This window comes from Suillus fuscotomentosus, assembly GCF_016647785.1.
Source record: "Suillus fuscotomentosus strain FC203 chromosome Unknown F5891scaffold_100, whole genome shotgun sequence".
Lineage (NCBI taxonomy): Eukaryota > Fungi > Basidiomycota > Agaricomycetes > Boletales > Suillaceae > Suillus > Suillus fuscotomentosus.
The window spans coordinates 93,060-120,269 of NW_024539612.1; the positions used below are offsets into that span (position 1 = coordinate 93,060).

At 46.6% G+C, this 27,210-nt stretch overlaps 9 protein-coding genes across 9 annotated transcripts; 3 read left to right on the forward strand and 6 right to left on the reverse strand.

Moving 5' to 3' along the window:
* Nucleotides 1-1,439: 1,439 nt before the first annotated feature.
* Nucleotides 1,440-2,081, forward strand: F5891DRAFT_985923 (uncharacterized protein; the record flags this gene model as incomplete). The annotated part of the gene is made up of 1 exon (XM_041377671.1): nt 1,440-2,081. The coding sequence occupies one exon, from the start codon at nt 1,440-1,442 to the stop codon at nt 2,079-2,081; it is 642 nt and encodes a 213-aa protein (XP_041218991.1).
* A 2,703-nt stretch (nt 2,082-4,784) lies between these two features.
* Nucleotides 4,785-5,363, reverse strand: F5891DRAFT_1131288 (uncharacterized protein; the record flags this gene model as incomplete). Its single annotated transcript, XM_041364649.1, has 2 exons — nt 4,785-4,834; nt 4,880-5,363. The coding sequence occupies 2 exons, from the start codon at nt 5,361-5,363 to the stop codon at nt 4,785-4,787; spliced, it is 534 nt and encodes a 177-aa protein (XP_041218992.1).
* A 786-nt stretch (nt 5,364-6,149) lies between these two features.
* On the reverse strand, nt 6,150-8,872 carry F5891DRAFT_1131289 (uncharacterized protein; the record flags this gene model as incomplete). Its single annotated transcript, XM_041364650.1, has 7 exons — nt 6,150-6,505; nt 6,568-7,287; nt 7,318-7,881; nt 7,907-8,099; nt 8,146-8,247; nt 8,306-8,593; nt 8,645-8,872. 7 exons carry the CDS (start codon nt 8,870-8,872, stop codon nt 6,150-6,152), a joined length of 2,451 nt encoding a protein of 816 aa, XP_041218993.1.
* Nucleotides 8,873-9,475: 603 nt separating this feature from the next.
* On the forward strand, nt 9,476-10,470 carry F5891DRAFT_1196464 (uncharacterized protein; the record flags this gene model as incomplete). Its single annotated transcript, XM_041368303.1, has 2 exons — nt 9,476-9,886; nt 9,940-10,470. The coding sequence occupies 2 exons, from the start codon at nt 9,476-9,478 to the stop codon at nt 10,468-10,470; spliced, it is 942 nt and encodes a 313-aa protein (XP_041218994.1).
* Nucleotides 10,471-13,066: 2,596 nt separating this feature from the next.
* On the forward strand, nt 13,067-14,458 carry F5891DRAFT_1196466 (uncharacterized protein; the record flags this gene model as incomplete). Its single annotated transcript, XM_041368304.1, has 3 exons — nt 13,067-13,721; nt 13,770-13,999; nt 14,051-14,458. 3 exons carry the CDS (start codon nt 13,067-13,069, stop codon nt 14,456-14,458), a joined length of 1,293 nt encoding a protein of 430 aa, XP_041218995.1.
* Nucleotides 14,459-15,997: 1,539 nt separating this feature from the next.
* Nucleotides 15,998-17,296, reverse strand: F5891DRAFT_45834 (uncharacterized protein). The gene is made up of 4 exons (XM_041371898.1): nt 17,295-17,296; nt 17,168-17,238; nt 17,084-17,118; nt 15,998-17,031 (listed from the first exon to the last, which is right to left on the reverse strand). Exon 4 carries the CDS (start codon nt 16,854-16,856, stop codon nt 16,146-16,148), a length of 711 nt encoding a protein of 236 aa, XP_041218996.1. The 5' UTR covers nt 16,857-17,031; nt 17,084-17,118; nt 17,168-17,238; nt 17,295-17,296; the 3' UTR covers nt 15,998-16,145.
* On the reverse strand, nt 17,164-18,145 carry F5891DRAFT_963057 (kinase-like domain-containing protein; the record flags this gene model as incomplete). Its single annotated transcript, XM_041375962.1, has 5 exons — nt 17,164-17,238; nt 17,295-17,408; nt 17,453-17,710; nt 17,757-17,846; nt 17,897-18,145. 5 exons carry the CDS (start codon nt 18,143-18,145, stop codon nt 17,164-17,166), a joined length of 786 nt encoding a protein of 261 aa, XP_041218997.1.
* A 2,069-nt stretch (nt 18,146-20,214) lies between these two features.
* Nucleotides 20,215-20,511, reverse strand: F5891DRAFT_930835 (nucleoside phosphorylase domain-containing protein; the record flags this gene model as incomplete). The annotated part of the gene is made up of 1 exon (XM_041373951.1): nt 20,215-20,511. A coding segment is annotated over one exon (297 nt), but the record flags the coding sequence as incomplete, so codon positions are not given.
* A 2,781-nt stretch (nt 20,512-23,292) lies between these two features.
* On the reverse strand, nt 23,293-23,517 carry F5891DRAFT_963035 (uncharacterized protein; the record flags this gene model as incomplete). The annotated part of the gene is made up of 1 exon (XM_041375958.1): nt 23,293-23,517. One exon carries the CDS (start codon nt 23,515-23,517, stop codon nt 23,293-23,295), a length of 225 nt encoding a protein of 74 aa, XP_041218999.1.
* Nucleotides 23,518-27,210: the final 3,693 nt, after the last annotated feature.

Genomic DNA, 27,210 nt, shown 5'->3' on the forward strand with positions numbered 1-27,210 from the left:
TTAAATAGTCACTAGTTATATAGGATGGATCTGATCGCGGGACCCCCGCATGTACTGTAGATATTCCGGAGGACTGTGTACTGTTAGAATATTGCTTGTTCAGCCTGGCGCTGCATTTGTATCCGAGTTCAATAAGTTGAGTCCATGCAAATTGTGTATGTGGTATTGTTATCAGATCTTTGTCAAATCATAGTGTTGCTTCATTCTAACTAAAAGTTGGGACCTGAGGATGTGCAAATCATCTTCACATGTGATTATTGTACCGGCAAGTGCATCCAGGAGTCCGGTGGACGAAAGCGTGAGCCGGGCAATAGGAGTACCCTCTTGGTTCCGCGAATCACCGTGATACTGGCCAGACTGCGCCTGCGTATATCCGACATGATTTAGCATCATACACAGAAGGTGCATCCGGAACTGATTGTCATCACCCACCATATCAAGTGGTGATGACCTGATATGTGGTTGTCTGATTGTACTAGCTTCCGGAACCAGTCATCACGGTGCAGTTCTGAATAGCGACAACCAATCTATTTAATACCGATACAGTGCTGAAAATTTCTGTTTATAATGAGACATATCCATTCGGGAGTTCGCATTCGGAGTCACCTTTGTAAAGGCCCACGTCGCCATCAACATCCGGGACCACTGGTGCTCGATGAAATTTTGCCGAGATTTTAAATTACCGAGGTATGATGCTGACTACTCAGAGTCCAAAACAGCATGTTCAGTGTTCCAGCCCCAACATTCCCAAGCCCCAACGAGACCCGAATGCATTACTTACTTGCTTGGCTGATATATTATATTACTGACCGAGCGCATCCGTCAACATGTCCCGAGCATCAATGTATATGCATTAATTAAACTCACCGATTGTGCTCAAAACGACTAGCTGGGCCTTCCGTTTTCCCTGCCGCAATGCAATATCAATGGGTGGCACATCGTGTCGCTTGAGCCTTCCGGAAGTTGCCCAAATCAAGATACACACATACTGGGCCTACAATTTACCCACTGGGCCTGATCCGCACGCCGAATTGGTACCAGAATGACCAGTTGGGCTCCTCCAGGTACTTGTGCACTGGGCCGATCTGCGTATAGAGTTTCTATGCACTAGGTTCAGAACAACCGGTTGCGCCAGATACTTCTGCATTGGGCCGATCCGCGCTACGAATGTGTATGGACTGGGCCAGTCGGGCCCCTCCGTATCAGCACTCTCTGGGCCGATCCATACATTTCCTTTGCACCGCCGTCTGCAACCGCAACAAGCCTTAACCCACTTCTCACCCATGCGGTTTGTGTCCGATGCATCAATCGCATAATAAGGACATCGTCGGCTGTGTTGACTTCTAGCCGGAGATCGTAGTCTTGTGCAAAAGATCGCTCGGACATCCCGATGCATTCCAGACAGCAAACATTATGAATAGAGGAAGGCATCAAGAGCAATGTCTGTGACAGTCCGAGGTTCCATTGATGGCGGCCTAGCCGATTATAAATCAATGGCCCAGCGGACGTATGAGCGGGACGGAGGAAGCATAATTGGCCCTCGCGCAAACAGGATATCGGACAGGTCCGGCGATGCCAACTCTTCGTTAATGAAGGGCATCTCGGATGGCCCAGCTAATGTTAATGGCTCATCAAATGGCGTCAGCCCCGCGGACGATATGCCATATTCTGCCAAGGCGCAAATAGGATATCGGAAGTGCCTGGCGGACCCATCATTGGGACGTCGTCAGAACCCTGGGTCGGTAAGGGTCTTTGCCTATCTGCCGCTCTGGTCGAGCACAAACTACATGAAGGTTCTGTCTGCCACCCGACCAATTTGTTATCTTTGCCCGATGGGCCCGGAAATCATCGCCATCGCAAGGGATGACGGATGGTCCATCCGTAGCCCCTTCCATCATGCAACATACATGCTGCACACATCCGTCACCATTCTCGGGAATACACACACGTTGAGTCCACCCGTCGCCTTCGCCGAGACCAAATCTACGGGCTCCACCATTCTCGGCTATATACGACGAGTGCTGGGCCCATCCGTCGTCCTTTCCGATTCCACAGTCATGGGTGGAAGGGTCTATTCCTGAGTTTCTTCCAAGCACATTCAGCCCATCAGCCACCATTTTCGCGAGCAAATAAGCATGTTCTGGGCCCATCCATAGCCTTCCCCGAGACTCCACCCGAAGTTATTCTATCCATGGGGGACTGGGCCCGTCCGTTGCCTTTTCCGAGTTCAAACACAGCGGACTGGGCCCATCCGTCACTGTTTCCGAGACCGCATCTGCATATGCACTGGCCCAATTTGCCTTTTCTGAGATGAAATCCACGGTGGGCCCATCCGTGGTGATTTTCAAGATTACATGCAATCCGCTGGGCCTATCCTCGGGCATTGCACGCCCACCCAGGTCGCACATTTTGGGCCCATCCGTTGCCCTTGTTCCCGAGCATGCCTACAAGCTGGGCCCATCCGTCACAATTTTCGCAAATCCGCCTGGCCCATTCTCACCCTTAGGCATGCAGGCCCACCCGGTCACACATTTTGGGCCCATCTGTTGCCCTGTTTCCCGAGCCCATATGTACACATACATGCGGGCTGGGCCCATCCGTCACAATTTTCGCAAATCCGCCTGGCCCATTCTCACCCTTAGGCATGCAGGCCCACCCGGTCACACATTTTGGGCCCATCTGTTGCCCTGTTTCCCGAGCCCATATGTACACATACATGCGGGCTGGGCCCATCCGTCAAAATTTTTCGCAAATCCGCCTGGCCCATTCTCACCCTCAAGCATGCAGGCCTACCAGGTCACACATTTTGGGCCCACTCATCTCTATGGACCTCACACCTCAGCCCAGCCGCCAGTGTCGGTGATTTCTGCACTGTGGGCCCACCCGCTCCCACCCACCCATGGGCCCACCTTGGATGGCCCGGTTACCTGGGCAGAATCTCAACCTTTGGCTGTCCGACTAAGTCGGAAAATGTTACTGAATGGGCTCCTACTATGGGCGCGCTAACTGGCGCGCTTGGCGCGGGAAAAGCGCGCGCAGGTAATAGGAACTGCGCAGCTGCAAAGATGTCCATGAATGGGTAGGGGTCATATGGATGGTGGTCGGGGAACTTGATCATAAGGCGCAAGCGGATTTGCGCCTGAGCATCGCTAGGGATTCCTTCCATGAATAAGCGGTCGCGCTCAGCCTTTCCAATGCGGTCTTCTTCCATGAGTGGCTGCATAACCTTCCTGAATGCGCGCAGGTAATTGCTGAGTTCTGTGCAAGAAGGCATTGGTTTGTTAGCGTATTCGCGCGCGATGGCGCGCAAGTCTGCGAGCGCATAGCGTCTTTTACCATCCCATCCAGGATACATTACCTTCACCTCATCTAAGAAGGCGTCGTAATCATCTACTGCCGCTTCTGGCATGCCTCCCCATAGTTCTCGATCATCGCGCGCAAGGTAGCGGATAATACCTTTGATGCGGTCGAGTCCTTGGAGTCCTGCTTCATCAGCGAGCTGCTCATATGCGTCAATAAATTCAGCGAGGTTGTCTGTAGTACCGTCAAACTTGGGCGCATTTGCTGTGCCGCGGATGGGCATTCTATAAGGCATTGAGGCACGTGAAAGGTGCGCGCGCAAGGCGCACAGGCGTGGGAAAGCACGCGCACAAGGCACGAGAATGCGTGACTAGAAATTGGTTAGCTTTTGAATATGCAAAGAGATTGACCTTTATGTGTTAAATAGTGTGAAGTGCGAAGATGCGCAAAACTAGATCTTGCTGACTGCTCCCCTCGCGGTGGGCTCCAGTTGTAGAAACAACAATACTGAGAGGAACAAAAGATGCTCCTAACTGTATCTAAAAATGTTGTAGGTCGAGTGTTGCCTAGTCTGCGTTACCTGAGGAGACAAGTGCGTTCGACCCTAAAGGGGAAGCGAGTGCAGCCAAGATCTAGAGGTACGCGCTTCAGCGAAGCGCGAGAAAGCGCAGGTGCGCGCAAGGCGCGGGAACACGCGCGCGTATTAGCGCGAAGCGCGGGAAAGCGCGCGCACGTATGCGGAAAATGATAAAGACTAGACTCAAGTGATAATATAATGCAAGAAAAGAGAAGGGAGATGTGAAGTATAGACAAATAGACTTCTACTATATTCTGCTAAGTAGTAAGTAAGTGATAACTAGTAATTGGGAGGTAAAAGTCAGGTTCTAGTGTAGTATGTACTGCTGGCGCTTATATAGCGTGCCTAAGCGCGGTCATGCGGAGCCGAAGCGCTACCGAGTAGGTATGTAAAAATATATATGAGTGAGAAACTATGATAAAAATAAAGGTGGAACTATGCTAATAAAGGAAATGGAAATATACGTACTAGGGAGCTTGGTGGACAGTGGATGGATGCATCTGAATGGCTGGTGCTATAGGGTGCGGGAACGCGCGCGCATACATCGTGAAGTGCGGGAATGGTGCGCGCATGGCGCGCGTTGCGCGGGAAAGCTGCGCCTCATATAGAGATAGTTGCGGGTAGCGCACAGAGTGACACTACAAGTTCGTGCTATGTACTTCCTAGTGTAAAGCGCCATATCAGACCATGAGATGCACGAGTCTCTACAGCGCATCAATTTCGGCCTCGCCGTAAGCTGATTTGATCCAAGAGATAAGGTGTTTGACAAGGCCTTGATATATCTGGTGGAGAACGTCGGGAGTGATTGCATTATATATATTACAGTGCAGGAGTCCCTCCCAGAAAGGATGATAAAGTGGTTTTATTCCTGAAATGAGTGCAAGAGTCAGAAACGGGTAAAACATAGTCAAAAAACCTTACCTGCATCTCGACAAGCCTTGGTGAATTGAGTCGGATCTTCATTGACGAGAGCGAGTGCATGTAAGATTTGATCCAAATCACGCATCTCAAAAGGTAGATCTTTGCTCCCAAGCTCCGTCGAAGGTATATCACATTTCGGACACTCTCCAGTCTTCATCCCAGTCACCAAGAGTTGCTCTGGGTAATCTCCAATATAACAGGCCAAAAGAGGGTGACCACGACGAAGGACTCCATCGCCACTGGCTATTGACATCCCATCCTTGCCTGGCACAATGAGTGGCTCAACAATGTGACGGACACATGCGTGAAAAAGATTCGCAAGACAACGACACTGTGCTGCTTTGTTGGTGATGTGCTCCAGCTTTGTTGTGGGAAGATAACTGACAAGTATCTGCGCGTTACGAGAGGGTTGTCGTCGTATTTCTTTGGGGAGGTTTCCGATAGTCATGTAAATTGGGTACGCTGACTTGTTTCGAAACATCGTGACTTGGGTCTTGTCCGATGAGAGCAGGATGGGGATTATAGTTGCGCCAGTTTTTTTCGTTTTCGAGACGTTTCTATACATTCAACTCAATTAGTGCAAGGCCCCAAGTCATGTATTAGTTCTCTCACCTGCGTATGCCACCACCAATTGCCTGTATACATATCATGATATATCCTCTGAGTCTTGTCCTCATCGGAATAGTGTCGTTTGGGGGCGAATACCAGGTGAGGTGCAAGTTCCGGATCTCCGAACAGTGCCTTGACGCATTGTAGGATATCCCAAAAGTATACATCAAAGGCCTCGCCAGCAACCAGGATCTCCTGGCGCCTAAAACGAGGACGGTGGGCAGGGATTTTGCTGTCGATAATGTGGTTTAGCTCGCGAGAATTCCTGTAAGAGAGGCCAAGCCGTTCGCAAACCTGTTGAAGTCAGTACCATAGTATTGCCAGAGAAAACATAAACTCACACCGTCAATGTTAAGTAGATCTGAGAAGGCAGTCGAACCTTGCCCCCTTAGCTTGGCCCACCAGGCGACTTCATAGTCAATATGTGAGGTGAACAGGGCCCAGACACAGCTAATTCCATCTTCACTCATCTTTTCACCATATGACTGATATCCATTTTGCTCACTAACAATTTCATCAATTGTGGCTCCAGCAGTGTGAAGCGGAAAGGTTGCAATATGAGGGTGATGGTCCAGAGGAAGTTCGGCTTCGTGACGACGAGTGCGTTCATCAGGAAAACCCTCCGATACAAACCTAGACTAAGTGTAACAAATTTCTCAAAAGTTAGACAAGTTATACCAAGTAATACAGAATAGCACTAATTCAATTATTCTTTCTAAAATATTGCTAATGCGATATAGCATTATCTGAGAGTTACGAAACTATGTCTATCAATATAGCAGTTAACGAAGAAGGTGTCACATTCTTCGAGAACATTGTTACTTGTCCAGTGTCGAGGTACAATAGCTCCGAACTTTGGGATAAGATGGACACTGCGGGCAATATTTGAAACAGGAATGATACTTGCCACCCTCTCGCCAGACTGAATGAATCGGCTAACTTTGTACATGCCGTGCCTGGGATCTGGTGTCGCAGGAAAGGGAGTAAACCATTCGACATACGCAAGGTGCTTGGGAGGCTGGTTTACTGGAGGGAACAATAGTTGTGTTGCCGTTGCAGGAATTGAGAAAATGACACGAACTTGGCCTATGCGGAAGCCTAGCAACAAAATTATCGCTGACGCTATAACAGTGTGAATCCAGTGAAGTGTAGTGCCATACCTTTGATGCCAACAGAGCTGCCAGTACCATCGTTGATAAGTGCAGTATCGAAACGTGCTGGTACTACATCATCCATTTGGAGAGCAGCGCGTTGGGGTTTAGCGTGTATGCTATCCACCGTCACAAGTGGATCGCCATGCCCTCGAGCGTCAGTCGATAACCACTTTATCTTGTGATATACGGGGACGGAGTGGAATGGTAAATGGATACCTGCAGCGACGTTCTCCAGCCGCTGACAAGTGAAAACCTCATTTGGATTCTGTTGTTCTGCAATGTACCGAGCAAGTGCTTCTCGGAAGTAAGTTGCGCCATAGTCAGATATCAATGTTGGAACTGAGACAGCTTTGGCGCTTGGATGCTTTGTCATTTTTAGGGTGCGGTCGAGGCGTAGGTCAGGTGGACGCGGTTGATAAGGAGCGCGATCTCTATCAAGGCACCATTTTATGTACTGCTCGTGATGGATGATCTTCTCCTTTCGTTCTAGCCATCGTGTCATCTGCGTGAATTCGTGCTTGTGATTGGTAGCACGATAGGCATCCTTGGCGAGATCTATATGCAGCCTTTCAGTGTACTCGGTGTTGTAGTTATCCGTTGTCCCAAACATCCGAATCATAGACATATAATGACGTATTGCATGGAGTTTTGGAAGGTTGAAGTTGTTTCGGATTCCAAGGTCAACGAATATCTCCTTGTTGTCGTGAAAGAGTGCGCGAGCTTCATCTAGTAAAAGTAATGTTTCAGAGCTATGACATGGATATTGCGCAAGGTAGAGGAAGTCGAGGAGACCGCGTACAGCCTTTAGAAGGCGAGACGAAGCAAGATTTCCAGGAAGCCGGATGTCAATAATGATGCCAAGGAGGAAGCGACATATTTGGCTGTGTTCAGTACCACTGAGGCGACTGAGACTGGTAATACCCTTCATGAATAGTCGGATATGATGGTTGGGAGGTAACCGACGGCATCGTGCATCGATCTCTGCAGCTCCACACGCTTGTGCTAACCATCCAAGCAAATGCTTGACGAGACCCTGATATAGTTGGTGCAGCATGTCAGGCATGATTGCCTGAAAAATGTTTGTATAGGGCAGGTCCTCCCAGAATGGATGGACAACTGGTTTGATTCCAGCAGCACGACATGCTTGTACAAAGGCCAGGTCACCTTCATCGATCAGAGCGAGAGCATCCAACACAGCATGAAGATCGCGTATATCGCATTGCGCTGTATTACTTTCGAGTTCGTCTGTGGGAACATCGCACTTCAGGCACTCCATCGACTTCACTCCAGCAGCAAGTAACTGCTCAGGATAGTCACCAACTGAAGCACGCGAACAATGGGTGACAACGACGTCGTGCACCATCGCCACTACTCATCACAAGCCCATCAACTCCAGCAGTCTTTAGGGGAGCCAGTACGCGACTCATACAGGCATGGTAGAGGTTTGCAACAGCTCGATGTCTTGAGGCTTTATTTGCGATATGCTCAAGGCGGGTAGTAGGCAAATACGCTAGGAGAATGTGAGCGCGACAGGATGGCTTTTAGTCGGATTTCCTTTGGAATGTTACCGATTGTAAGGTAGACGGGATATGCAGTTTTGTTGCGGAACATGGTAACCTGGGTTTTGTCGCTCGATATGATGACAGGGATGATTGTGGCACCCGGACGTCGTCGATCGAGCACTTTCTTGAATTACAAAGTCAATAATGTAGGCCAAGCATCGAATTTATGATACCATGCTTACCTGTGTGTCCCACCACCACTGACCAGTGTGCACATCATGAAATAATTGTATCGTCTTATCCTCATCAGCGTAATGACGCTCCGGTTTGAATATGAGAAAATCGGCGAAGTCAGGGTCACTATATAAAGATCTGATGCATTCGACAATATCTCGGTAGAAAATGCCAAATGCTTCGCCAGCGACAATGATTTGTTCACGCTTGAACTTTGGTCGTCCAGGAAGGTCCTTGTTGATTATCTTATTAAGCTCTTTTGAATTCTTGAATGAAAGGTTGAGCCATTCACTGACCTACATATGGATATCAGAACAATCAAGGATGTAACCTTCACTGGCACCTACCCCATCAATTGCAAGAAGGTCAGTAAATGCCGTTGAACTAGGACTGCGTAACTTTGCCCACTTAGCAATGTCCCAGTCTATCTGGGAGGTGAAGGGAGCGTAAATATTGTTGGAGTTGCCAGCATCTATACCGTATGTGGTATTTGAATCATGAGCAGGCTGTCCAGTTATTGGTACACCTGCATGGGCATCTGGATAGGGCACAATAACAATATGATCTTGCTCCATGGTATGTTGCTCAATCTCCCGACGAGCTTCTCGGTTCTCCAAGGCTTCAGCACCTTCATTTTCCAGTATGTCATCGTCAGGTACCGGAGGTTCCGGTTCATCATTATTGTCCTGTGCAGGAGGTTCCCATTCATCATTGTAAAGGTCCTCTTCTTCGTCACCAGAATGGTCATCTGGCCATTCTAGATCAGCTTCCTCGTAAGTACCAAAAAAATCTCCCTCAAATAAGATTGGATGATCTTGTTCTTCCAAGGACCCTGGAGGCGGTGACAGGGAACGTGTGCCAGCTTGGAGTGTCAGATTCTTTGGACTCCCCAGGCCCTGGGAGTTAGAATTTGCACGAAAAGTAGCAAGGAAGGCTCTGCATGGCGTTTGTCTAGTCTTGGCTAGATGCTGACTATAACCTGTTGCAGAAAAGGATTCATGACATCCGGGGCAACTGACCATGCTGTATAATGCTATCACTGCGCTCTGCTGATAGATACTACTATAGTAGTACACCCTGTAAGCTTCCTTTTTCAGGCTCCGCTCTAGGTATCCATTAATATACATATATCACCTGTACATATCATCACCTAAGTTCCAAGATTCCCTTACTATAGGATGGCCAACTCACCTCCGTCTCCTGTTCAATCTTGCAGCCCTCATTTGCCTTTGTCACCTGTAGAAATGAGCAGTCCCACAATTCCATCTTCTCCCGACTCCTTGGGCCAGTCTGACACGACTCTTTGTAATTCAAGCCTACAATCTGGCCTCTCTCCAAACATGATGAATAGTTCTCTGCGCATTGAACGGGATGGAACATCCAAGCCTGCTGATGTAAAGGAGAGCCTATTCTCTAGGCATGGCAAAAGGTCACAGTCTCTATCTCCTCAACAGCACTTCGCATGCAAGAAACCATCAAGGACGTCTCTCCCATACCCCACCAACCCAGCTCCATTGGAACTTTGTTATGCAGCCCGGGTGATGAATCTCAAATTCCAATCCGAATTTCCATTGGAAGCAACTAAGAAGGTATATTGAATTGACTTCCCGATGTTAATAATCATGCTAATGTAGTCTTAAAGTTTGAAGAACAGTTAGAGAGTGGCCTCTCCCAAATGACAACTTCGACCTTGTACAAAGGATACAAGGCCAAGCTTGCAACGCACGAGGTTGTGCGCCAATGCATGTTGTTGACAACGTGGGAAATGAAAGAGGCTGAGCGTCACTCAATATTTCTTGATGGTATCCACACTGAAAACGAAGAACGATTCAAGTTGGCAGAGTGGGAATTGCAGTGCTTCAGGAAGATCTTTTCACAGCGTGGCCAGGCAGAACTGGGTGATGATAGGAATTATCTCCAAGCTGTCTACCAGGACGAATCCGAGGCCCTTCGTATCATCAGTACACAAACTGATCAGGTTGCAAAGCTCCTGAGTGTACGTGTCAGGAAGGCATTTTTGAAATCTCCCGAAGTATTCCCCATGTACCCCATCATATTCTCCTGCCTCAGCAATGAGGAACCTTCCGACTCATCTGATAAATCTTGCCATGTGGATGATTCGGACCTTGACTCCGAGGCTTCATGCGAAGGCTCTGAACAGTCGACTACCTGATAATTGCTCTTCCATCGGTACGTGAAATTCTCGTTTGAAGTATTACCACGCTGATCAACCATATAAAGCAGCGGTGAACTCAGATCGCATTTTCATCAATCCCCATTTGCCATCATCGTGACATCAATATGGAGGTGTCTATGGCGCGTCTGATAGTATTGCTTTAACCATATGTATTTTCTCTTCTGTGCAGTTATAATGTACTAGAGTTTTTTCATATTTATTTTCAAGTTGTTGTCACACTATTACGCTCATTGGAACTACACATTTGTCAAAGAATACAACATTTGATCGGCACATGGAAGTCAGTGCGCAGCATTATTAAGATTCTCGGTACTGAATAACCATATTTGTCGATGTTCAAACATCCCATATATGTACTGCTTCTCTTTGGCCACCTTACATGCAATGCTCATGGTCAATTATTCAACAGATTGAGTGAGTCAATTCAAATTTCACTTCCATTCCCATCATCTCTTGAGCCTCACCCCACTGATATTGACCTTATGTGTCACCATTATCATGGATTATTGCCGTTAGTATCAGATATGGCTAGCCCAATACCTTGGCTCTATTTAATTTTTCTTTTGTTCGCTATTACATATTATAATGAGGTTCTACATCATGTTTCTAGCGCGCGATGCAGGAAATCACTCAATTCCAGCCCCCGGATGCATGGTGTAAGTACCCTTTAACCAGTGGCCACTCCTTCCCCATCTCATTTCTCCTTACCTACTTGCTCTCAGCAAAGTATGCAGATGCCTGACCATAATCCGCGTTCAGGCATTTCTGGTGAACTTCAAGACATTACCAGCGAGTCATTCGAAAATGACTATGACAATCAATACGATGGATTCAGATTGGGAACAAGTTTGAACAGTATGTATTCATCCAATCTAAGAAGTAAAGTACGACGGTTTTCGGGAACTCTCGCGCGCTCACGTGGCTTTTGCTAAAGGCCACATGGGAGCGCTTAGCTCGCTTAAACCTGTTTTTGGAAATCTCGCGTGGAAATCTCGCGTGGCTTTCGAGCACCGACTCACTTGCCCATTAGAGCAGTGCACTACACAACACAAGTATTTTCCTTATTGTAATGTAATTGTTTATGTTACATGCATACAGTAAATAATAAAATTGAAAATGGAACAACATGATAATTTTGCAGACAGTGGGATAACAAATATATGTGGTGACAGGAAATCAATGACAAAGAGTTGTGAAAAAATAAATAAAAAGGAAACAGAGACTCAAAAATTGGAGAACAGGAGATGAGAGGACAGGAAATTGGGAATGGGAAACAGGGAGAATGGGAGAATGGGAGAACAGGAGATGAGAGGACAGGAAATTGGGAATGGGAAACAGGGAGAATGGGAGAATGGGAGAACAGGAGATGGCAGGATGGAAAAATGGGAAATGGGAAACAGGGAGAATGGGAGATGGGAGAACAGGAGATGGTGGGATAGAAAAATGGGAAACAGGGAGATGGGGAGGACAGGAGACTCAAACTGGAGAATGGGAGATGGGAGATGGGAGATGGGAGATGGGAGATGGGAGATGGGAGATGGGAGATGGGAGATGGGAGATGGGAGATGGGAGATGGGAGATGGGAGATGGGAGATGGGAGATGGGAGATGGGAGATGGGAGATGGGAGATGGGAGATGGGAGATGGGAGATGGGAGATGGGGAGGACAGACAGGAGACTCAAACTGGAGAATGGGAGATGGGAGAAGGGAGACGGGAGACGGGAGACGGGAGACGGGAGACGGGAGACGGGAGACGGGAGACGGGAGACGGGAGACGGGAGACGGGAGACGGGAGACGGGAGACGGGAGACGGGAGACGGGAGACGGGAGACGGGAGACGGGAGACGGGAGACGGGAGACGGGAGACGGGAGACGGGAGACGGGAGACGGGAGACGGGAGACGGGAGACGGGAGACGGGAGACGGGAGACGGGAGACGGGAGACGGGAGACGGGAGACGGGATTAGCATGGGTATACCCCATGGTAACACTTTTTCCAATCACATATATTACCATTTGAAGGCAAATGTACAACTTCAAAATTTTATACTTATCCATCACTCCTATGGTAATCAATTTGGGGATATATTCCCAGGGGTACAGGGGTCTTTAGATCCAAACCCCTACCCCTACCCTCAAGTTTCCCATACCCCTGCTGATCCCTAGATGGGAGGCAGGGAAAAATGGGAAAACAAATACATTCAATGATACTGTTACATATTTTGTATTTTTTACATTGGTCAAAATCCTGCTCAAAGAACATAGCACTGACTGATCTTATGTACTATTGTACTTTTGAGTTCTTTGAAAAGCTGCTCATAAATATATTTCAAAATCATTCAAAATGCACAATTTATTAGGATGCAGCCTGAGGCCAGGAAGCCAAAGGAGGGCGTAGCCCTCCTTGGCTTCCTGTGACGAAGGAACAACACTCATTTTCCTCCCCTGAAGGAGCGCGTAGCGCTCCTTCGATTTGTGCCGAAGGCACAACGGGCGTGAGCTCGTGTTATAGTAGTCGCAAGCTAATAGTGCATCAAGCAGATGATGAGGATCCACTTGAACGATTCCTCCGTATGACCGACCACCACCACATGATGAACACCAGTGATTTGCTATCTAACTCCCGAAAACCTTCCCCTGGGCCATCCAGCACTAATGATATGTCGACCAGTAGCACTGTCAACAGCATTCAGCCTCTCATTCCCTCCTCCGCACAGTTTGACACCTTCTACCCACTACCCTTTCCCCAGTCGTTTGTAGGATCATCCCAGCGTTCTGAGAGGCATCGGCATGCTCGGATCTCCTCCACCATGCTGTATTTCATACCCAGACCCAGAGCTGTTCCGCTGCCTGAGCCAACGATGGCTGCCCTTGGTCCTGTGCAACCTGCAGTCACTGTCCCCCATACTACACACACGGCCCATCTAGCCCCTGTGCCGCCACCTGAACCCATGGCCATGCAGCCAGCAATTATGCCGGTCATGCCGGTAGAACCTGTCACCTCACAGTCCACATCCAACACCGTTCCTGCTGCTATGCAGCCAGCCGGACCAGGCCCCATTATCCTTGATGTTACACCTCAAGTTAAGAAGCAGATTGTTGAACGCGCGAAGAGAAGAATTGTGAGGTTCATACTGACAGCAAATGCGATGGCCGGTACTGATGACATGGGTGCGGCACTTGTATCTGTTGCAATTTCGGAGGCAGCGTCTATCCCGGGTCTTAACGGTACATTTTGGCAGATAAATTGAGTTGAATACTAATCTATTTATTTAGCTACAATTAAAACAACGAGTAGCCAATGGCAGCAGATTATGGTGGCATGGAATAACATTTTTCGGAAGCTCCTGGCCATCGTTCGGAGTTGTCTTGCCCTGGGCTACAACCTTTACCCACCAGTCGGCTCTAATGTCGCGCCAGATCAATTCCAGGGTCGCGTGATAGCTGCATTGATCAACGATAGTGCCAACCCACTGGCCTTCATGCATAGGTTTACAGTCGACATAGTATGTTTAAATTTTGTTTCAAATAGACAGTGTTGATTGGTTGTTCTTTAGGATGGGAACATCGTTTTACTAGATGGCATCCTCGACAATCCCTTAATCTTTCACGTCACCGTTCACTCCATATGGTGCAGTGACCTCGGCATTTACGAATTTCTTGCCGCTATGACATCAGACCGACTCCAGCAAGTCAATTATGCTATCTCCGCTGTTGGTTCCATTGTGAAGATTGTGCTGCGGGAGCAGCTGCCTCATCCACCAGTCGTTATACCATTCACACAGCTTGAAGGGAAAGACACTTTCAACGACATCGTTCACTACATTGATGGTCTGGACGATGTCCAGAAACTCATATTCGATCATTCTAAGTCTCACATGCTCAATGTTGGAGACTCGCAGCTCCGATCAACTAATGTATTAGCTCGACTTGACATGATGATGACTGGGGTCATGGTGCTGTAGTAGATATCATGTAGCACACATACTCATAACTTGTACTTCGTTCAACATCTCTACAAATGCACAGTGTCTTCGCACATGAAAATTCATCCTTTTTCCTTGAGCTTACACTATACCTGTTATGATCACACCAAGTTCTAGAACAGGAGAGTCCAGTAAAGATGATATTCGAACACTAAGATATTGAAGGCAAAATTAAACTCCAGGCTCCTTTCCCAGCCCCCGATTCGAGTGTGAGGGGCGATATCTGAGGGCACCGTTTGATATGCTGTCGTCTATGTGAAGGAACAACTGCTGTCCTTCAATTTAGTCCTGCTGAGGAAAATTCATCTGAACTGCGATCTAACTCGGGCAGGCAGAGCATGTCACGATAGAAGAAAGGCAATCTCCCCTCACACTCAACTGTGCTGCTTTTTGTGAGCTGGGGATCATAGCAAATACGCTGAAGGTACAACAATTCAGATGGTGAGTCTGAACAATGTGTTGGGTCTTGCAGAACCTAGCTGCTATTCGACCCTAAAGGGTTTCTGGACCAGGCTCAAGGCTCAGAGTAGAGGAAATATCATGAAAACTTGCTCAGCACTCAGACTCATACTGGTAACTGGTGAAAAGATTGCTTGATTATGTAAGCTACAAAAGTGCCAACATAAGGTAAGGTAAAAACAGTCTCTACAAGCCCAGCCAGAAATGAATCCCTACAACGCACTGCATTCCATGCACAGTAACGCGATTCATGATCAAAGGACATCTATCGTGGCTATATCTGTGATATTCTCACATGTGTTTCCTCTGTTCATTAAGGGCTGTACCTGAAATTCACTAGAACCTGATGGTATGGAGCACGCAGTACATCAGAGAACCGATGAGTCCTTGATATCGTAGCCGTGAGAAGTATAGTGTGATACAATTCTGCGCTCGCTACATATCACCTTTTATACTGTGAGCAATTTTAGTTGTGGATATATATCCATGAATCCCCGCAAATGCAGCTTGCCATGAATGATCTATGACAATGCTGTGACTTTCCTCCTTCGTAGCCAGTGAGGAGTGGTACTGTACTCATTGTAATTGTTTTGTGCGTTCTCATTTTCCAACAATTATTTTTGCATTACAAAGGTATATAAGACCTTCTCATGGAAAGCGACGTTAACCTTGATAATCAAATCTCGATGACCATGGAAGTTTGCGACCACGTTGCAACATATCATCATCGCAGCCTAAGTTGTATTGTAGGGTAAAATGTGTCCCCCTTGTTGAGTATTCTCATATACCATTCTTTAGGTTGAAAAATATGATGCCATGAATGACTCTTTGATATAATCTGTTTGCACCAGTCAACTAGCTAGATACGTACATAGAACATAAATACTACTGATACGGTGTAGAATCATTGAGTCCTTGAGTAGGTGCCAGCCCCTTACTACAAAATGCCCGCCTCCTCCAACATCTTCCTTATAGGTGGAGTATCAGGCTTCAACTCGCCATTGAGAGGTGCTGCATATCTGCGCTTATTACGATTATTACAACAACAATAATGCACAGGCGGGTGTTAAGACATCCATTTTATGACAAAGTCCTGTGATTGGACAAGGGAGCTGATCAAAGGAAAAAATTGAGCGGAACATCAATATCAATAAAATGCAGCGTGATTGTGAGGCTGGAAAAACAATCATAAAAAAGACTGAAGACCCTAGGATGGTACCAAGTGAAGGGTGGATAACTCATGGTGCACTATTCCCACTGTCTGGGCAAAGAACAGAGTCTCTGGTGTCACTGGGCCTTCCGAGTCGTTGGTTGTGGCTGAGAGTGTGTCTGTAGCCGCAGAAGGTGGCAGGGACTCCATACCAAGTGTCCAGGTTGGCCCATAGAGCCCACGCATTACTACAGTCGCGTCATGGGCACTACTTGAGTCTGTTGGCGAGGATGTCTTGCGTTTAGATAAAGTCTTTCTAGAGATTTTGTGACATATGACTGGCACCAGCTTTTGACATGTGCGGATAGCAGATCGATAAACCAATTTCAAGCGAGAAGAAAGGGGTTCCATAGGGGGGCTGAAACCGATGCTGTAGCCAATCTGTTTGATGCCAAGGGGAAGTTTCTTGAGCGACGGATCAAGGTGAGGAGACCTAAGTGTAGGGGTGCTTGCAGAACACATCCTCTTGCGAAGCTTATTTTGGGCATGCAATTTGGTGGAAGGGACGGTGCTTGCGATAGATAGGGTGGACCGGGCACGATCTTGAAAGGTTACTGACCGACTTTTTCGCAGTGTGCCAAAGTTCTCTGGTGGTTCCTCATGACTGGTTGTGCTTGGGTTAGAGTAGTGTGAGGAAACGGAGTTGATCTCCAAATCAAGAGCATCCCACAATGATAATGGACCTGCTGGAGTGTGTCCTAGGTCCATGACTGCAGAGCGCTGCCTGAAACGTTGTACATAATCTTGCGCACTCGACTCCACTTGACCTACGTCCAGGGATTCCTCTTCGTCAGAAGCTTCAGGTACAAATTCTAGGCGAGTGCTTTGTCTTCAGAATGTCGTATGTTGATATTAGGATTCTCATCATCATATCCGAGGGGTGCTACAGTGAATGTCAGTTTAACAGGCAAGTACTCGCAAATTTGTATCCAAACCCTTGCCAACCCTCTTGGTCACGTTGTTCCAATGCCTACGTCAAGTTTCGACAATGCGGTAGCGCTCAGAGTTATAAAACTCACACAGTGCAGAAGTATGAATGCGCCCTAATCTGTTTGATGTCCAAGCGAAGGGCTGCATTGCGCTCCAAACACTAACACAAATACGTGCATCAGCCAGCGTGCGCGTTAACATATTCCAAAAACTCACTTTGACTGAAAGATGTTGCACTGCCCATGATACTGACACTGTCTGGGGAACCATCAGTGGGCAGCGAAGGACCTTGGTTTGCAGAATGGCGGCGTTGTCGGCAACGTATGGGTGCTAAAACGTGTAAATAAATGGAAAAATTGATGTGGTAAACTCACAGATCCGAAAAGCATCATGTATATCAGCAGGCCAAAGCTCCAACAGTCAACACTAAAATCATGCGCCCACCCTAGGATGAGTTCAGGAGCACAATACAAACCAGTATCAGGCAATGGGAAAGAGGCTGCTGAATCAGGTCTGCATGCTTGACCAAACCCCGTAACAACCACATGTCCCGATGTGTCGAACATGATATTACATGGTGCCAGATCACGATGAATTATGCCAGCAGTATGAAGTGTGTCCAGTGCCCCTACCTATTGCAGGTAAGCATATTTAATTGCGTCACTTGGCTTGGCTTACTACTTCGCAAGCTATGTGCAGGGCGTGGCTTTCGTTAAGGCTCGTGTTGCAGTCGAGCAAATCCTGGAGACTGCCATTAGGGTAAAACTCCTAGTTCAAACTGTTGGCACCTGGAGCACAAGAGTAAAAGTAAAGTATACCACAATGGAATGAATTTCAAGGCCATCCTCATGGATCCAGATGAATGGTGAGAGGAAAGAAGACCGCAGTTCGCAAATTTCCTCGCAAATTTTCATTTGAAGTTGGATGTGATCATGAGGACTACGAATTTGAAGGCGCTCCTTGTTCAAAATTTGTATAGCATAGAATTTGAGGTCGTCATGTTTTCGGCATAGATGTGTCGATGAGATGGAATCTTTGAACAGTGTGTAGAGTAGTCGGAACTGCATGGCTATGTCTGAGTGTGGACTTAAATCAATATTCACAAAACCCACATCACCGGCCTTCACACCTTGCCTGGAGGAATGTATGAGTCTTGGTTTCGGTGAAATGACCATCACCTCCTACAAAGATCATCAATCATCAGTACCTCGGACGCTCATCAGCATAAGAGATACTGCATCTCAATTTCTCCATCCCTAAAACGAGGAGCGAGATCAACAATATCCTTAAACTAGAGTTTAGGTGTCAGAGCGATTCTGATACCCAAAGCATACCTAAAGCTTGACTTACCAATAGCCCGCCATTGAAATAATAGCGAACCACGGATACTGGCAGCCCTCCATGGTTGATGTGCTTTTCTGCATAATTCAACTGCCTCATCCAATCTGCCAGCACGAACAAATGAATAGAGTGCTTGTGCTAGGCTTTTCTCAGATCCCTGCGAATGATTGCATGTTGGTCAGTGCTTCAACAAGTTATTATTTGGCTCATGGTGTCATCAGCTGCCAATGATCGGCCATCACCTCTGTTCATGGCATCAGGATCTAGCTCTTTTACCAGACCCTCTCTTATTCCTGAGCCTGTGCGTAAACCCTGCATGACATTATGTTTCGTAAATTTCCAGTATCCTGTGGTGGCTTCTGGATGTTGCGGTTGTGGGGCAGTTTCATGGAGCCATTCTCGTACTATGACGAGTTCTGTGAGGAGTACTGATGAATCCATGATTGCTTGTGCTAATGTTGACGTGGGTGTGTAGGGATTTGTGGCAAGTAATGTGCGGGGATGGACATGTGGTTCTGGTTCGGTTTTGCGGGCACTACAGTTGCCTTGAGTTAGGAACCAGTAGCAAGACACGTTCACTCACGGAATTATAGCCTGAAGAAGGCCCCATGTATTGGCCTCCATGCGTAAGATGTCGAGTTCCTCTTGAGAGACGTCAGAAGACGCGCTATTCTCCGCCTCTGTTATTCTGGTAGCGGGTGAGGTACGCTCTATAGACAAGGAATTTGATATGCACCAGTCGCGACACAATTGTCGTAGCCTAGGCGCAAACCCCATGTTGGGATCAAGGATAGCAGCAAGGTCATCTTTTGCAGCCTGGCACACAGAGAGTACATCCGCACAAGATGAGTATAAGGACTTGGACATCTCTCCAGATTTTGGAAATGAAAATGACTTTGAACTGGTTGAATGTTGATAATGACTTTGACTTATCTACTGCAACCAGGCAGCTACGCAGTTCACAGAAATAGTAGTTATTCTCCATGACCACCGTGACACCATGACTGATGTGACATGTCACACATGATATCAAGTGTGATCATCCGAATTGGGATGTCATCTTTGAACGCCAAGTGCACTCGCTGAGCTCGATATCCGACAAATCTTCTTACTTTAAGATCTACCAACATTCAGCATGCAGGATTACCTGAACACTCTCAGAGATGTAGTGAATAGAATTGGAAATGAAAGAGAAAGAGAAAATAATGGTGTCCAGGTCCGTCATCGATTGATCAGTTTGTTTCGCACTGACCTCAGACTGGTGCTATCACAGAATCAAAACAATCAGGTACGCACATTAACATCGTCATGGCGAGTGCATCAACAACCACACTGTCAGCATCTGAATCGCTTACCGAATGGTCGTAACATTTCGTTTACCATCCCAGATCAGCAAATGGTGAGTGAAGTGATGCATTCAAATAATAATTTACTGATTTTACAGGACATTCTTCATGCAACATCGGTGATCGCACGATCGCGCGTGCGCCAACAACTATATCATCCGGAGCAGCAATTCGGGCCGTGCCCACGGCCACCACTCTGGGACGAGGAAATGCGCACAATGATAACCTTGTGGATTGCCAGAGAACACCGATTGTTTGAGTGGGAAATGAGAGAGATGGAACACCTTTTGGGACTTAGAGGGCCACATTAGCATTTTGCGGTCTGGATGTGTACGAAATATGTACAAACTTACGACAGATGGCGTATCGCCTCGCAGACAACTTGTACAATAGACCGGTAGCCTCCATGATTTCGGCAAATATTTCAACTTGCGTATCCTAGCAGACGCGATCACCACCTGGTTAGTAACGAGGCTCAGCACCATGACCTCGAGATTCTCTTCTTGTGCAGCCATGACTTTGGGTATGGTGCTCATGCCGACTATGTGTGCACCTGCATTGCATAGGAAACGACCCTCAGCAGGGGTTTCATACACGAGACCTGCCACCCAGGCATACGTTCCTTCAGCCAGTGCAGAGGAGTCAAACTTAAGAGAGTGAGAGGCAAGGAAGGCAAGGTGTCGCAGACGAGGGGAGTATGCATCTCCCAGAGGGATGAATTGGGCATATTCTGGGGACATGAGAGGTCTGAACGTTGACTGCATCCGCCAATGCTCATCTCATCTCCGGGTCACGATCAGCTAGGTCATGAGCGATGGTGGACCAGACTTTGTCATGGCGTTTCTTGGCTTTGTCAAAGCAAAAACATGAACCGAGCACTCCCATGGCACTGCAATTGTGTGAGTGATGGCTGATTTGCCTGTGCCTGCAGGGCCGGATAGCCATAGCACACGTTAGCAGCATCTTCACCGCCATTGATCCAATCCGTGGTCTGAGAGAGAATCTCCGTGCGCGTCCCTGGTATGCACTGCATGGTATTCAGTCCTGCACCCTTTGCATAAGCGATATCCCCGAGATCCAGAGTATCACCTGAAACTGTATGAATGAATGTAAAGTCAGAAGCGTGTCAGAATCCTCACCCATACGTTGGACAAAGATGGCCATGTCCCGATCAACTTGGTCCCGAAATTGTTGCATAAGTCCATCAAAAGAGTCGCCATACTGTTTAACAATGACATCAGTTTCCAAGAGAATATTTTTCTATGATAATAGTATAAGACTAATGCACACAGCGCGATAGTTTGGGGACTCACAAAAGCTCTGTATCTCCGAGTAGCCCCTGATGAAACGGGCACACTCAAGAATCTGAACGATCTTTCCAACAATACCGCGCATCTTCAATTTTGCCAAGGCTGTCATCTTGAGTCAAGAAGCGGTAAACTTCAGCCATTTTCTTGATAAGACTCTTGATCGATTTGTCGCGCTGTGCTTGAGCGATTATAATCTATGACTTTTGAGTAGGAGATTAGACCTGGGAGAAACCGAGTGTACTTTGGTTGCAACAGACAGCACATCCAGCACCATCTTTGCGTATGAATGTACCTATACAACTTGATCAGTTCGCTTCCAATCAACAAGAATCAACCATACATCTGCGATCTTCTCAAGGATGACATCGATAACCTTTAGGGGTTGGAGATACGTTGTCTCAAAATCATCCTCAGCGGCGAGACCCACTGGAGTGTTGATGGCGGCAGATGCCATAGAAGTCGCATGTCTGCTGAGTAATCCCATGTTTTGCGTACCATCACGGGCACCCTGAAGTTCAGTGTCAACTAATTTGAGATCAGGAAGAGTGTGAACCTGTGGGACCACTGAAATTAGAGAATTAAAACAAAGTATTTGACAAAAATATCTGCGAAGCAGCCTCTCCAGGCAGCCCTTGGTTCACGGAGCCGCTGGGGATGTCAGATGTGGCGGGATGCTTCTTGTTGTTGGAAAGGTGGAGATCCTGCCAGTGGGCGCTGTAGAAACAACAATACAATGAGGAACAAAAGAAGCTCCTGACTGTATCTGTAAAAGTTGTAAGGTCGCGCGCTGCCTAGTCTGCGTTACTTGAGAAGCAAGTGCGTTCGACCCTATAGGGGAAGTGAGTGCAGCAAGGATCTAGGAGTGTGCGCTTAAGCGAAGCGCGAGAAAGCGCAGGAGCGCGCAAGGTACAAAGGCGCGGGAACGCGCGCGCGTATTAGCGCGAAGCGCGGGAAAGTGCGCGCGCGTATGCGGAAATGAGAAACTAAGCTTAAGTAGTGATATAAAGCAAGATGAGAGATATAAGAGTGCAAAATGTAAAGGAATAGCTTTCTACTATATTCTGCTAAGTAGTAAGTGGGTAGTAACTAGTAAGTGAAAAAAAGGAAAAGTAGGTCCCGTGTAGTATGTACTGCTGGCGCTTATATAGCGCGCCTAAGCGCGCTCATGCGGAGCCGAAGCGCTACCGAGTAGGTATGTAAAAATATATATGAGTGGGAAACTATGATAAAAATAAAGGTGGAACTATGCTAATAAAGGAAATGGAAATATACATACTAGGGAGCTTGGTGGACAGTGGATGGATGCATCTGGATGGCTGGCGCTATAGGGCGCGCAAGCGCGGGAACGCGCGCGCGCGTATACATCGTGAAGCGCGGGAATGGTGCGCGCATGGCGCGCGTTGCGTGGGAAAGCTGCGCCTCATATAGAGATAGCTGCGGGTAGCGCACAGAGTAATGCTATGAGTTCGTGCTGTATACTCCTTGGTGAAAACTACCATATCACGCCATGAGAGGCATGATTCTCTACAGCGCCTCTATAAGAAGCTGAAAGACTAGGATAACGAGTTCCAGTACTTACCTCAACTTTCTGGCTCAATGAAGCACCTTGAGGGTCAACATTCTCTGGGACCACAGGAACGCAGTCATGGGAAGACTTGAAGGGTTTCTGCACAAAGTCAGCCGTATTCAGAACCAGGACAACAGCAACCTACTTACCGAAATTTTCTTAGTGATGCCTTTCGTAAATTTCCGCATGGCTTGCCATTCGGAACTTGACTACAGGGGTGAGCAGTCAGCGATGGAGTTCATGAGCGCTCATCCACAGTGAGTGAGTCCATAGAATTACATACCAAGCTTTCACGGACAGTTGCTTCATCACTCAGCACGAGTGATCACTTACCGTGAGCGAGGTGGGGATGCAAGAAATAGATGGGAGAGGACTCGAGGACTGGTCGACCTCTCACGTCGACTTTGACTCTTTTGAAGCACTAATCATACCAAAGTGGTTCGATATAGCTTGTCCTGTTTTCTTCATCTCCGCCTACAAATTTTTTGGTCACCAAAGGTGTTTGTGATGAAAGAAAAATTGATATACCTTGAATGTGTTTGTGGCCAAAGGCACACACCCACCGCATCCAGCACCAATTTTTGTCTTCGCCTTGAGGTCTGCCATAGTTGTAATACCTGCTTTCACGGTTTTGCTGATTGCGCCATCCACTACACTGCCCACAGGTCGACCGCAGACATCGGATCCTTCCCGTCGCTAGGATCCCTGCAGAGAACAAGAAGGTCATTACACAGTATTCCGATGAGAGGCTGGGGGTTAAGCTCTGGCGCTAGGCAATCAACTTGAACAACAGAGGCGTCCCCCTGAGCATTGAACGTCTCAAATGAAATGACCGTCTTTCGCACCACCCTAGTGAGTAGTAGAGGTCCATCCATGATGAGCCGTCTGATCGAAGTGTTAAAAGATTGGAAGCTGGTGTTTGTGTTCACAACTCACCGATGTGGTTGTACCAGAGGGCTGGGGAATTTGCCTCATATTCTTGATTGCTATTGAACGAGTTTTCATCAAGATTCAGACCCTCGTTTGCCTTCGTTCATATTGTTTGCCAACGAAGATATTTCTGTCAGAGCTCGATCCAACGAGTCATCTAAAAAGGTATATGACGGTGGTGTGCTTCGCAAAAGCTCTTCCAACTGAACCGACGATTAGTTAATCGTGTCATATACATACCAGTGCGAACACTTACTAGTAGTCGGTACCGTGGTATTCGTTGAACTGGTAAAAGTAAATAGCCTTCCATGTTGAGTTGTGAATGGCGAGAATTCATGCGGCAACACTTCAAAAAGTGTTTTATTCGTTTCCGTTGTCCAGACGTTAAATGTGCTGTATGCACGGTTCAGACAACGTCATATACAACTGCCCAGAATTGTATGACGCCCACTTGGATCCTTTGACTGTCGACGCATAAACAAGATGTCGGTCAAGAAAGAGGTCACGCTTACCATTCGGGTATAACAATAGATGAAGACATGATGGCGGTTTGGAAAGAACTTGTGCACGTGGCCCAGATCCTGGACAGATCAGCGAGATCATGAATTGGTGTTGCAAGGCAGTGCTGAGTGAATGCGTGATCATCATTCGGCCATGCGAGAAAGAGAGATCAACAGAGGTGGTGGGTGTCCTCTATTCCCATGAAGGAGGTTGTGTGAATGCACTAGAAGGTAAGGAGGATAGGAACAAATTGCTCTCATGCAAATGTCTGTGAACTCACTGAAGGATAAAATCCTGTGAAACGACATAATATCATTTCGAGTAGGTGTGTAATTGCATATAGCAGTCTGTGCAAGTGTGAGGGCCTTGTTCCCAACACACTCATAAGGAGTCTATGATCAGGAGAAAAATTGTAGTGATGCTGCGCCAGGACTTGGTCAAAATTAATCTGGCGAGTAAACAAAAAAATAGTCATCGATGAGAGGGTACTTGGACTGGTGAATCTGCCACAGAATCCTGTGCAAACCACTGATACAAGTCGATTTCACGGTCTGTGGGGATGGGCTGCGGGATCAAACTCTGAGCAGAGAGGGCGATAAGGGAGTGGGAATCAGTGATACACAGATGTTGAACGTGCTTCGGAATCTGGATGTGACTAATCAGTGACTCGAGTACCTGATCATGACTCCAGAAATTTACAATAATGAATTGAAGTAGTACGGGTATTCAGAGCTGTAAGTTAGAAAGAGACTTCATCAAACTCGTCATCGGCATCCCTATCGCTCAACTCATTGCACTCTTCATCACTGTCTTCATCACTGTCCTCATCACTGTCCTCCTCCTCATCACATTCATCAAAACACTCGCTATCGCCAACCATCTCAAGGTCCTCATCCTCATTGTCATTGCTGTTTTCAATCTCCATGGTATTGTTCTGTACCACCAACTTGGTGCAGTCCTTTATGATTTTGCATAACGTTGCCGAATGTCCGACGCCAAAATGGGTATAACGCATGAACATATCCCTGTCGACGAATCTAGTGCAAATTTAAACATTGATTTACTATGAAAATGAATGTTTACACTCACATGTTGACATAGTGCTCTTCAAAGTCATCCAGCTCACCCCCAGGACGCGCTAGTGATTTCCCATACCGAAGTGAGCTCGTACCACGTCCCGTGAAAAAAGCAGGAATCAAATGAGCTCCCCAGATTACCTGTCTGGGATCAAGGAACCCAAACACGTCTGTGTCTGACTCTTCCACAAATGCGATCTTTGGGAGGCAAGCATGATTCATGCCAGATTTATAGTTCTGCACGACAGCTAACCACCTGACCCAGAGCACCTCAAGGTGCCGCTGTCATGCATGGTATGTGATTCATACCATGTCAGATATATATAGAGAGTGATAAGGAAGATATGAGAGACTGTCTAGCCCTTTGTCACTAAGTTACCTCTCTATTTTTCCTTTATTTCATTGTCTTGTATTTTATTTCTCACTTTACAGGCTTATTTTACCTTGTATTTGTATCAAGCATGTGACCTTCTGTTTATTTCTCATTGTTTATTTTTATTTGGCTTCTTTCAGCCACCAAGTTTTGTATCTCTATTTATTTCTGACTGTTTATTTGTATTTGGCTTCTTTCAGCCACCAGCTTTTATTTGTCATCACATCATGTGACTGGGAAATATTCTGGTTTGTAACATTATTTAAGCTGACTCAGCATGTTTAGTCATGATTGGCCATGCTTTGTAACAACATTTAACATGACTCAACATGTTTAGTCATGGTTTGTCATGGTTTCTAATTTCTTTGTAAGATTACACTGTATTTGTAATGTACTTAGTAATAAGCTGATTCATCACCTGGTTTGTAAGCCACATTCTTACCAATCCATCTGATTAATCATGCTTAGTAAGGGGGTTCCCAAAAGGTATAAAAGGACCCCATTTTCACCCATGAAATACAATCCTCCCACTTGACTCTTATCTCAAACCGTGTGAGACCACTAAGACTTAAAGTGCAGGCCAATATAAGTGCCTTGAGGTAATCTAAGATATCATTATCTATTCTAAAGTTATATACTACCTTACAGGGGTCGACTATATAACTTTCATTATCGTTATTCTACTCTAGGTTATATACTACCTTACAGGGGTTGACTATATAACCATTGAACAGCTCTCATTCTAAGCTTTACGTGTATTCATAAGACTCTCCCTTTCAACGGAAAGTGAGACACATCTAAGGACGACAAAGTTGAAACAGACTTTCATAGGTTGAAACACGACCTACTAGGCTGAAACAAACCTAATGAATTTATCCAGAACACAGAACATTCCACAACAACTTCGTATAAGACTACACAAGAAGAGGACAACAAACTAAATCCTCCCAAGAACTCACCACGTTACCTCCCACGAAGTAGAAAAGTCGGAGACCGTGGACTTAAGGACTGGCAAGAAGTCTTCACCGTGTATAATTGTGTTGTCATTATACACAACTTTCATATAAGACCCTTAAGTAACAAGACATCACTGGAGCCCACCGCGAGGGAGGCTTCTTCTTGTATCAAACATTGCAAAACAATCGTAAACAAAGCACACTTCATATAATTCATTCCACCCACACAACAAAATGTCAACAAACATATTTAAACACAACAAAGAAATCACAACAATCGTAAACAAAGCCATACTTTGTATAAATCACTCCACACACACATCACAACATCAACAATCGTATCAACGCAACACAAACAAAGGTCAAACATGACTACACGATCCGTATTAACATTGCCTAGCCCTGGAACTAAGGCAGCACCTGCCAAATTCAAGGGTGGATTTTCAGAAGTCAAGGACTTTATGAAAAACTGTGTGATTATCACAATGTAACCTCTGATGAGGAGAAATGTGAATCTATTACCCAGTACATGTCCCGTCATGTAACAGAATTTGTAGAGGGACTACTGAGCTTCAGATCTAATAACTGGGGCAAACTCAAGGCTGACATTCTGAAGTATTATGATGCAGACCTTGACACGAAGCGATATAGACGCAAAGATTTATTGTCCTACGTAAGGACAACACGAGGAAAGAAAATCCCTACACTCACAGCTTGGAAGAAGTATGTGAG